This window comes from Ricinus communis, chromosome 1 (genome assembly GCF_019578655.1).
Source record: "Ricinus communis isolate WT05 ecotype wild-type chromosome 1, ASM1957865v1, whole genome shotgun sequence".
Taxonomy (NCBI): domain Eukaryota; kingdom Viridiplantae; phylum Streptophyta; class Magnoliopsida; order Malpighiales; family Euphorbiaceae; genus Ricinus; species Ricinus communis.
The window spans coordinates 32854094-32866247 of record NC_063256.1 but is presented as its reverse complement, the minus strand read 5'-3'; the positions used below and the strand labels follow the sequence as shown (position 1 = coordinate 32866247).

General features: G+C 32.4%; 2 protein-coding genes across 2 annotated transcripts; one reads left to right on the top strand and one right to left on the bottom strand.

Annotated features, from left to right (window-relative positions):
* The first annotated feature begins 241 nt into the window (after nucleotides 1-241).
* On the top strand, nucleotides 242-1436 carry LOC8261165 (sugar transport protein 14). The gene is made up of 2 exons (XM_048370406.1): nucleotides 242-519; nucleotides 676-1436. The coding sequence occupies exons 1-2, from the start codon at nucleotides 442-444 to the stop codon at nucleotides 1126-1128; spliced, it is 531 nt and encodes a 176-aa protein (XP_048226363.1). The 5' UTR covers nucleotides 242-441; the 3' UTR covers nucleotides 1129-1436.
* A 25-nt stretch (nucleotides 1437-1461) lies between these two features.
* On the bottom strand, nucleotides 1462-10676 carry LOC8261164 (sanguinarine reductase). The gene is made up of 9 exons (XM_048370405.1): nucleotides 10261-10676; nucleotides 7360-7472; nucleotides 7165-7218; nucleotides 6980-7064; nucleotides 5970-6075; nucleotides 4617-4703; nucleotides 4380-4477; nucleotides 3902-4011; nucleotides 1462-1708 (listed from the first exon to the last, which is right to left on the bottom strand). The coding sequence occupies exons 1-9, from the start codon at nucleotides 10574-10576 to the stop codon at nucleotides 1643-1645; spliced, it is 1035 nt and encodes a 344-aa protein (XP_048226362.1). The 5' UTR covers nucleotides 10577-10676; the 3' UTR covers nucleotides 1462-1642.
* Nucleotides 10677-12154: the final 1478 nt, after the last annotated feature.

Genomic DNA, 12154 nt, shown 5'->3' with positions numbered 1-12154 from the left:
TAATCTATAAGATAACAATTTTTAAAAATTTAATTTTTATATGTACTTCTTTTATTATTATCTTAATTAATTAATTAATTAATTTTATCTCACTTTCATATAGTATTTCTTACTATATTACAAAATTTTAACTTAAACTTATTATCTATTTGATATATTTTCTTTTTATTTTTATTTTTCTTTATTTACTTATTTAAGTTCATGAATAATTTTTTTTCTTTATAGTTTAATTACTTTTTTCTGCTTTTACTCATTTTAATTTAAGAATTGCATTTATTTTTATTTTTTTAGTGATTTAATTAATTTATTTGCTTAATTATAAAAAATTATATAGTATTTCTAACTAGAAATCCTGTCTTTTTTCAGACCTTGGGTTTTGGTTCTGGTGCATCTTTATACTCATCTATCATAACAAGTGCAGGCCTTGTTCTTGGTGCTTTAATGTCGATGTGGCTCGTTGATAGATTTGGTAGAAGAGCATTCTTTCTTGAAGCTAGCTTTGAAATGTTCTGCTATATGGTAACCTACTCTTCAATCTTTCCTTTCCTTTTATCTCTTTCTTTAACAGGGTCTGGACATTGAACTTCAGACTCACATATACTATTACCTGCAGCAGGTTTACTATTTATGTTTGCTCATCTTTTTCGGCTCAATATGTAATTATTTGATCTTCAGGTTGCAACAGGTATAACCTTGGCCCTGAAGTTTGGACAAGGAAAAGCCCTCCCTAAAGAAATTGGCCTCTTCCTGGTGATTATCCTCTGCTTGTTTGTATTGGCTTATGGAAGGTCTTGGGGTCCTCTAGGTTGGCTAGTTCCAAGTGAACTCTTTCCTTTGGAGACAAGGTCTGCTGGACAGAGCATAGTGGTCTGTGTCAACATGATCTTCACAGCTTTGATAGCACAATGCTTCCTTGCATCGCTTTGTCATCTTCGATATTGGATTTTCTTGCTGTTTGCCGCCTTGGTGTTCTTCATGGGTGTTTTTATCTACCTTCTCTTGCCTGAAACAAAGCAAGTGCCTATAGAGGAAGTATATCTTCTCTTCCAAAACCACTGGTACTGGAAGAAATATGTAGGAGATGAAGCTCCAGGTGAAAAGAGAGAAAAATCAGAAACACAAGTTTAAAAGTACCATAGATAGTTTCCGCACACTTTCTATTCAATTCTTTCAGGATTCAATAGTTCTTGGTTGGGGATTCTTTTTGGGTGGATTGGAAGATATTCTATAGTTTTTTTTTTTGGCAAGACATTACGTTTAATAAAATAGTTAATTGGTTCCTGAGATTCAAACTCAATACTTTTCAGCCCTGAAGACGACTCCAATACAGTTGAGCTCTGCCCAATAGGCAGACTCCATTGATTTCTTTGTTTATCTGTTTAGAATTATTTTGTCACCCTTTATAGGAATATCATAGGTTTAGCCATTAAGTTCATGTTGGCCAGATTTTGTGGAGTGTAATGGAATAAAGAAATCTACATTTCATATATTGACATATACAACTTTGATAGTTTACATGAATATACATACAGACTAACTTTGAAAGTATGCATTGTTTCAAATTTTATGAATTGTAACTGCACACAATGTATAGTAATTCAGTAAATAATGCTAATATTTTTCTATATAGGATAATAACCTATTATTGCGTTTGGGCAGCTTGGAATAGATCTCTCCATTTCTGTGGATCACTTCCAGGGCCTTCACCCTGCACAAGCACCAAGCACCAATCTCAGTTCAGCAAAATGAAGTAATAAGCTTCAGGAGAGTAAATTCAGAAGTTGCACCCTTATGTGTATGTATATACACATTGAACCTCTCACACAGAAATTTCTTTTAAATAGGGTGGAGGGCTTTCAGAATATGAACCTCTTACTTCCTAAAAGGCAGGCATTGGACTGCCTAGACTTGGCTTATCAAGCAATATTTCAACTTATGTTCTACTACCACAGTACCACTTGAAAGATCAAAACCCACCACGGGATTGACTATTGAGGTAATTACAAAATCTTATTGTAATTCTCTAACAAACCCTTTTGTTAGACATTTAAGTTAATTCTTTAGTAATAGAAAATTGGCAAAGACACAAGTGTGTGCAATTCATGTGTGCTACTAGAACCTTTGGTAATTATGCACAGATGCCACAGAAAATTGTCACACAAGTTAAAGGGCAAAGATAGGTATTGCTTTACAACACAGTTGCAGTAATAAAAATGGAGCGTTATCATGCATGCCTATTTACTCACAAGACCCTTCTTTTCATATATCTCGGGGAGCCAAAACAAAGTATTGACTTCTCAAAAAAACTAGAATATTGAGCAATAAATAAGCAGTAAGCAATTTCAACTTAATCCGCAAATTTCTTAGAACCTAAAGAAACTAGGGCAAAAAGCATATTTGGCCCCTGAACTTTACCATTTTCTGCTTAAGTTTAAATCAATGTGTTTAGGCCCTTCAACTTTACAATTTGATGTATTTGTGCCTCTAACTAAATAGACATTTGGGCGTGTTTGGCACTCGCTACTCAAGTCACATGAATCATGTTTTAAACAATACGAATTTTAACAGATAAATAATAACAAAAGCAATTCTTATACTCTCTCTTCCCCCTTCTTTCTCTTTCTTTCTTTTCAAACTCTTTCTCAAAATAAAAAGAAACAATAGAAGAAGAAAATCAACAAAAAAATCATAGATCTAGTAAAAGAGCTAGTCCATCACTTACTTTCTCAAACCCCTAACTCTGAAACCCCCTAATTTTAACCCTAACTAAACTAATCTCAAAATATGCTTTGCTATGCATTTGTTCCTTTTAGCAGATTAACTCATTCAATTTCACTTGATTCTGCTTAATTGTTGAATCTATGTAAACGGGTTTGTGGATTTTTTTTCTAGATTTGGTAGTCCTGCTCTCTTTCTTCACTTTTAATTTCATTATTGTTCTTTCCTTTCTTTGGTTCTTAAAAAGAAAAAAGAAAAAACACAGCAATATTTATGCATAGTGGGTTCTTAATATAGTGTAAGTTCTTGATCTTGTATTTTACCATATATGTATTGATTGTATCAGTTGAATTTGGAGATTATGATCTTCAATTTCTAAGAATAACACAAATTTCATCTTTCAAATGATATAGCTAACGGCATCAAGTCAAAATAATATTCTTTTATAAGGGCGTTAAGATAGAGGCTCATGACACCAAATCATATAGTAAAAGGGCCCAATTTCACCATTTTAAACATAAGGGACATAATTACATAAAAGGTTAAAGTTTAGGGGCTCAATTATAGCTTTTGCCAAAAATTTAAATCAAGAAACGACTCAAGCATGCCTGTTATATATATTTTTAGTTGCAGTTATTACCAAAAGGGGTACTGCTCGAGTATATTTTTAGTTATTAACTATTTTATTTAGTAAATTTATTATAATATTTTTAGTTATTAACTATTTTATTTAGTAAATTTATTATAAGTATTATAGACACTACGAAATATTCATACTAATATGTGTATTCTATTAGGTTTATTGATTTCTTTTTGAATAATTTCATGAAGGATTTTATTTACCAAACATATTTATTGATAAAAACTTAGACTCGAGTTAGGCTAGTTTAAGCTTGTGAACAGTAAATAAACATAGCTTTCTTTGGCTCAGCTCAACTCGTTTAAGTAAACAACCAGTTCTCGAGCCCCGACAATTTAGGCTTGGTTACTAAACTAAGCAAACCTGAACTAGCTTGGTTCATTTGCAGACCTAGTTGGAACAAGCTAAAATGAAAACCTAGACTAACATAAACAAATCTAGAAGGAATGCTACTGCTGTTCAGCATCATGTCTCAAAGGGGATGGTTTTCAGCATTCGACAATGAAGAACCCAAGAAGTGACCTACTAATTTAATGAATTTACCTCAACTGAGTTGATTTCATAAGTTTGACCTTCTGTCAATTCTATATCCAACGCCTGTATGCAAGCTTCAGCCACTACAAGTCTGCTGACCTCTCCAACAAGTTTATCACCTAAGTACACAAATAGAAATCCCATTAAGACAAAAGATACAAGAAATAGAATCATCTCAAATTCTCAAGAAAATTGCATAACTTCCATCTCCAACTCTTTCAAATAAAGTTCTCACACCCTAACGACACTCTGTAGTCAACTCAATTAAGCGTTAAGCTAAAAAAATATACATATTTTTCGATTTCTTGAATATATATTTTTGTTTAGAATTGACACAAAATTCTATATAGAACCCTAAAATTGATATTCAAAAAACTGCTGCAAAACTACAGCTCCATGACCCTGTAATTCTCAGAGAAATAAAAACAGAAAGAGAAGTGCATTACAAACTTTTTTCACTCTGGAAGATAAATTGTAATTGTTATACCTTGATCAATAACAACAGCACGTCGTTGGCCAGCAGTAGCTTTGAGCAAGGTATTTAGATCATATGATGTGTAAGGTCCATCTGTTAATCTACCAGCTCTGAGACATGTATAAATGTGCTGTAAACATATGTAAAATAAGGTACAGATGTGTACTAGAAAATTGAAGTCTCTCCAACAATTATTAGAATGACTTTATTATATCCCACAATCAAGCAAAAGGTTAGTTATTATCAGACCTAATTATGGTAAAAGGAAGACCAGACTGGCGAACAAAATCCTCCCCCATCTTCTTATACTTGAGAACACCAAAGAGATTCATAATGCTGCAAAGAAATATTATGAATCAATTTAATTCGAGTAACTCAGAGGTGTAGTATGGTTTCATTTGTTTTATTCCAGCAGGAAAATCAACAGGTTCATATTCAGTTCAAAAATACATTCATGCAATTTGAAGGATTTCATAAGAAGATAAACAAGAAAAATAGTTTGAAGCAACAGAATCAAAAAGGTGTGAAACCATACTATGTAATTTGGGATCCAACATCCCAGGAAAAAACTGTCTTTACATTACAGGTTAGACATTTAAATTGTCATCAAATTACTAAACAAATACCACTTTAAGCAGATATCAGTTCATGCTATCAGATAAATTTGTATCTCAAAGCTTCATGCTATGCATATTCATATACTTATAACTATATCACCACCTAAATCATTACAAAGCTGAAAACAAACTCTATTAGGGCCAACATTTTGTCAAAATATTTCTGTTGGAAAAATACTGTTAGGAAGCCACACTGAACTCATTCTGCTGCAACCTGTTCATGTTAAGGTAAGGTTCCAACCCCACTTACTGCCTCTGATATCATTTGGCCCACCATTCTTAAGGCTCATAAAATTTCTATATGGTATCAAAGCTGAAAATGGTCCAACAGCCGGGCCAATTAGTTTTGTCAAGGTAGGGTTCCAACCCCACTTATACTGCGCCTCAGATATCATCTGACCCACCACTCTTAAGGCTCATAAAGTTTCTATATGGTATCAGAGCTGAAGATGATCCAACAGCCGGATGATCCTGGGCTTGTATTTAAAGATCTTAAATTTGGGGTAGCAGAAGAGCCTAGACCCCTTTATTGACCTAGGGCCTCAAAGAGTAAGCATACGTATGTTTGTGATGGGGCTGTAAGAGTAGGCTCATCTTTGGCAACTAGTCCAGGCGTAATTGCACTTGAGCCAGATTGTTGGAAAATAATTTTCCCATCTCTTCATTTCCCTCCAAAATAAAAGCTTAAAGCAGTTGCCAATGTCATTTTGTGAGATTGTTAGACAAATTTAAAAGTCAAAAAGAAAATGGTAAAGAAAATGTGCTTCTTTGAGACAGTAGTATCTACGTGTGTCAAAGAGCAAATACCCTCTCTCAAAATTTGTCAAACCCTTTTCTTTATTCTCCCATGCAATTATGTATAGATAGATTCACCATAAGCAGATACATAGTGGTCTGTTTCTTTCAGCAATACGATTGCCAGTCCTTTGTTAATCTCAAACAAAAAAGTCCTAGGTTCAGTTACAACCAAATAAGCAAGTCTTACCTCCATGGCAGTTCATTGAACTTGGTTACACCAACTGATGAAACAAGAACGACTCTCTTCAATGTCGAAGGCATTGCAGAAATGAGATTTCTAACACCCTCCCAATCTATTGAGAAACAAAAGTAGCAAATGGATTAAAGGTGTGTATATATAAATTGTGTTTTCAGAATATCTTCATGAGCAGAAGGCACATTGATAGTTTACGTTTCAGTATTTGAAGACGATCCTTGACAATGATACTGATAATGAAACAAGAGTTAGAGGTATAGTGAACAGGACTGCAAAAAACTGCAAATAAACATAGTTCTTCACAAAATTTTCAAGCTTGTCTCAAATAATAAACTCATTCAGGGTTGATCAATTAGAAATCAACTGCAAAAGCTCACATCATTAAAAAATCAACCACAGATGGGTATGCAGTCAGTTCAATTGGTATCATAAACATGGGTTTATATCCATGGAAATAGATTCTCAAATTGCTAGCATAATGTGCTCATATTCTTGGATTGCTACACTTAAATACTGAATATCTCATATAGGAGGTAAAAAAGATGCATTAATTTATTATCGTATTTATTTTAAATAGAAGAATATTGGTTCCAATAAGGCGTATGCCATTTTGCCCATTACTTTGTGCTGATTGTGTTTGTATATAATGCATATGTATGATACAAAGCATTTTTTTTGTGATCTCCTTCTCTCTCTCTTAAAGTGAACTAAACTTTTAAGAGTAGCTTTCCACTTCCACTCATTGATCAACAACAAGTATCATGTGTTTGGCTCATTCTAAATGAAGATGAAAGTTGATCTTTGTTCTGATCACTTGCTATTTTTTCTTTCAGGATTCTGGTGCCTAATAGATTAAGTTGACTGAATTCCTACAAAATCCATTGTTCTTCATTCAATAAATTGCAAGAAGGTAATTTACTGCTTATAAAACTATCAGCAAAATAATAGAGATTACTCGTGTCTATTTCCAGTACCAATAATTGCAAGTAAAAATTTCTTACCTACTCTTTCTGGTGTATTATCTCCATTCCATCGCCTTGAAGGAAAGGCTGTTGTTCCAGTGCAGCATATCACATGTGTGATTCCCTGCAGGGAAAGTTCAGAATACATAGTAGGTAGGCTGGTCATATAGCTAGCTGTCCTTCAGAAAGATAAATTAGGAGTGATAAATGAAGACGAGACAAACCTTAAAAATAGATGGATCTAGATCCCCTGGGTTGCGAGTGTCTCCCTCAAATACCTAGCAAGTGTAACAGCTCTTTATAATTACGTTTCATATCCTGAGGAAAGAAAAATGTTTCTGCTGTTTTATTTTTTTTTTATTTTTTTGTGAAAAATGGTATAGATATTATGAATTATGCATGAAAAGATAAAAGGGCACCTGCAACATCTCCTCGTCTTGCTTGCCAAATAGGGCAGTTGCCTTTGCAGGTTCTCGTAGTAACAAGCGGGACTTGATATTCCGGTTAAGCAATGATGCCACTACCAACTGCCCTGAATATGAAGAAAGAAACTAATATACCATAAAGCAAGGAGCAAAAGGAAGAATATGAACATGCAAAAATGAAATATTACTATTTTAGCATGAAATTAATTCACACTTGCATAAAAATTAAGAGATTAACATCATTACATGAATGTCAGCTACAAGAATTATAGGTGGTAGCTTTAGAAGAACTATGAAGCCCCATGCAGTTGAATTCTAGAATAGAAATCAAAACAGGTTATACAAGCATTGTTTCAATACCATGTTTTTTCTGTCAAATAAACAGATGCAGGACAAAGAAGGAAATCAGTCAATTTCATATGTCATATCAGAAACAGGTTTTGCAATAGCGATTTGTTTGTCTACTGGAACCAAGCTGTGAGACTCTTCATCAGAAAAATGTATATATTTCATGGAGCTATGTTACTCATAACTGCTCAAACACAAAATTCCCTATATCTTATGAACATTTTGGTATAGTATGCATATGATCTCACAGAATTAGGATGTAATTTTCCATATATATGGGAGCTTTTATGCTTAATTAGTTGGATTACAGTATAGTACAAATTTTTAATTACTTTTATTTCAGTTTCAGTGTTGTTCATAAACAAGCTACCTTTCGAACATGGGGTATGGTATTCTTCTTCTGAAATTATTTAGTTGTAGCATAAAATTAGACCTGATGGCTGACACATAGTGAGTATTTGCAATCTCAAGTGAGTTTAGTTAGCTTGCATACCAATCTAAGATCTTGTCTAACATAATTTTAAGAGTATGGTCATAAACGTTTTCCTTTTAAAATCTGATAAACTTTCAATTATTACAACAGTAATAACCTTAATAACAAATTTATTGGAATATCTGCAATTTAAATCTAAATCAGAGCATCTATCGAAGTTAAACAAGAATTTTAAGCTCTATCATGAACTGGTTGTTGATTGAGCCAAGTATATACTTTGGTAAACCCAAATTTATTTGCCGTTCTAGCTAAATGCCAAATAAACTGATTTAACTAGTAGTATTAATCCATGAATCCTAAACTCAATGTTCTTATAGGTGTAGTAGAATCAGGCAACTTTTTGCTATCCAGTGAAATTCAAAGAGTCGGGATGCCTCCTGCTCATGTATTCTTTATGCATCTGAACTAAGAGTCTAATAATAATTCATGTTATCAAGAGAGGAACCAAGAGAAGCAGAATATTATTGCAATGATCTGTTATCCACATTTGCAAACTAAACTCTACATATGACAAATACAGGTCTAGATATGACAGAACTCATGAACCCTCAGAACCACTAGTCAAACATGCCCATTCTAGTCCCTATATAGCACCACAAACGGATCGGAGCAAGATGATAAGGTATTAACAAAAAAGACAGTGCAGAAACTAAAAGAAGTCCTGGACAATAATTCTGATTATAACTCAAAAATAATTATAAGACCAGGATCATACTTGTTTGGGACCCTGAGTTCCAATCTATTCATCAGACTATATAGTCAATTGTAAGCATCTAGAAATTTCATCAAAATATACACTTTTTGGATTACAAGTTTTGATGATGACGCATTCAGAAGAATCATGGAAAAGCTTGACATACATATGGATATAAAGAAATTTTTTTCCAATTTATTGAAGCTTAAGACCTTCAATCAAGTACAGAACAATTGGCCAAGCTTTAAAGACATCTCGGTCCTGGTCTAACCAAGTATCTAGGCAGAGTACTAACATAGCAAGATTAAGGAACGTTTTAGGTACATAAGCAATAGAAAGTTACATGCCATCTAACATTTGGACTCTCAATTCAATTCTTCCTCATTCCTCATAGCCTACAGATTCAAGAGCTTGAATTGAGGAAGCAGATGTAATCTAATACACAACATCTATTGGAGAAGAAAGGAAAACCTACTATATGCTTGCATAAATCAAATTATATCGTACATCATAAAACAATTGACATTAGAAGAAACAAGGAGAACTATCATGGAGGGTGTTGAAACTCCTATGGCATATTAGGAAACCATGAATGTTCGCCTTCTTGGTTGCTTTAATGAAGCAATCTGGTTACATCCAGTATATGTATCATGTATTTTAACAAAGCATGCAAATTGTGTACAAAAAAGATAGATTTATACACAAAGAAGCCTCATGGAAACTGTTTGGATGAAAAAATTCACTGGCCAAGAAATCATGGCTGTATGCAAGCAGTGCATTACCCGATAGGGTACTACAGTAAAGAAGTTAGGACTAAAAGCTTTTCTGGCTGCCCTTTTGGTACTTGGCAAGAACCTGAAGGATAAGTACAATATGAGGAATGGATGAATGGCATAACCAGGAAGCGGATCATTCCTTTCTCACCAAGTCACAAGTGTTTCCTTATAAGCAAAGCATCAATAACAGCTTTTGTATTATGCATAAATATGCAAACAGCAAATCAACCCATGTCCACTAATGCAATTTCTCCAGGAATTCCAACACATGTTAAACCAGGATATGCATCAAACATGGAAGACAAAGCAAATTGTGGATTTACCATATTTTTCCAATGATAAGCACACATATGGGCATAGTAATTATATTCACAATTTCATTAAATTAAGTTCATCGTAAACATCACCATAATCAAAACAATCGCATGTACAAATTCCTTAATGTATTTCATATCCACATATGTCACCGCCAATATTTAATCTAACAAACAATTCACACCCAAACTCTTCTCCAACCAAAAGAAAAACAAGGACAAGTATTTTTACTGTTTATATAAGAGAGTAAAGAGCAAGCGAGTTAATACCAACGCCACCAGAGCCACCAATGACAAGAACGAGCTTCGAGGAAGAAGGAGGTGTAGTTATGGAATCATAGGTAGCCTCTGAATTTGGTGACTGAATCACTTCTTCTTTTAGAGCATGAACAACTAACGACGAAGAAGAAGAAGAAGATGATGATGATGATGATACTGATTGTACCGTTCTTGAAGAAGAGTGATACCCAGAAGAGATATTGAATGGTGGAAGAAAATGAAGTGGGATTCTTTGTGGGAATTTTGATAATTTTGTATGTGAGAGGGGACAGTTGGGAATGGGAGCGAAGAAGAGTTTGCAAGCCATTAAAGGATGAGAAGAGCAGAAGTGAGAGCTATGAGTGTCAACAAGAGGAGAGAGAGAGAAAGACCGTTTAATTTTGTGGTTGTTATATTTCCCTCCGGAATACCAGAATGGCCCTCTCGAAGATTCTCTTTCTTGGTTAAACATTTTTTTAGATTAAATGCATATTTATACATTTAAATTTTAAATAATTATTCATTTTAACACTTTAATTTAACAAATATTTCAATTTATATTTTTATAATATTTAAATATTTTTTGATATATGGCTTTATTTAGTATGTGCACGTATATTATGCATAAGGTGTTTTAATGTTACCATTAAATAAAATTTAATTGTTTGTTACATTAAAATAAAAATTAAAAGTGTTTAATAGGTTATAAAAATAAAATTTAATAGTTTGTTAGATGAAATTGAAAGTTAAGATATTAAAATAACTAAATAATAAAATTCAAGTGTCTAAATATATATTGTATTTTTTCAAATAATGTTTTGTTGAATATTATATATATCAATGGTATTATTTATGGTATTTTATGCAATTATCTTTTACTTTGTTAATTTTAAAACATAAATTTTATAATATAAATGATAATAAAAGTTATATATATATATATATATATATATATATATATATATATATATTAAAACTGAAATAAAGATAATAGTTTAACAACGATTTATTATCAAAGATCCATTTCTGGATCCAAATATCGAAAAAATTATAGAAAATTCAATAATAAAAGTTTATCTTTTTCTAATCTCGGGAGGTTGAGATAATCGAATCTCAATTAGGTTTGAGAATAATTGAATTAAAATTGCTTTTTTAGAATCAGTTTGAATTCAATTGCTAAAAAATTTAAGTTTGAGAGGTGAAACAAAAGATTTCGCAAGTTTAGGGACTAAAATGTAAAATTTTCTAATTCTTTTTACTCTTTAAAGCCAATCGACTCTGCATATGATCGAATCGGCTCTACATAGTTCCGATTGATTTATTTTTCGAATCTCACATTGTTTTACATATATTTTGACTTTGTCAAAATTGATAAAAGAATTTTTTAGAAATTTTTTAATGATAATTATTAAAATTTTAAAAGATTTCATTTAAAAAATCTTACTTTATTGAATATTAATAACTGATAAAGAAAAATATTTTCTTTTAAATTTAAATCAAGGAGAGCTTATATATTGCCTTAGGATTTTCTAAAAATCTTACCTCTATAAATGCATTATTAAGACCTAAGTTTAAGGTTAGTTGGAGCCACATTGATTGTAGGCCACTGTTACTAAAAATACTATAAAAAAAAACTTACGTTCATTCAAATAAATGGTCTTTTTTAGTAACTATAGAGCAAGTCACTAAAAAAGAGCTTTAAATTAAAAAAAAATTTTCTTAAACAATATAAGATTTTCTCAACCCTATACAACATCGGATTATGATTTGATCCTTAAGTCAACTTACTCATTATCTCTAGAGATGCAGATCAGCAATATACGATGACAACTTAAAGATTTCCCCGAATCCAGCATCATCAAAATCTCTTTCCTCTTTACTGGTTCTTTTATTTTTATGATTCTAC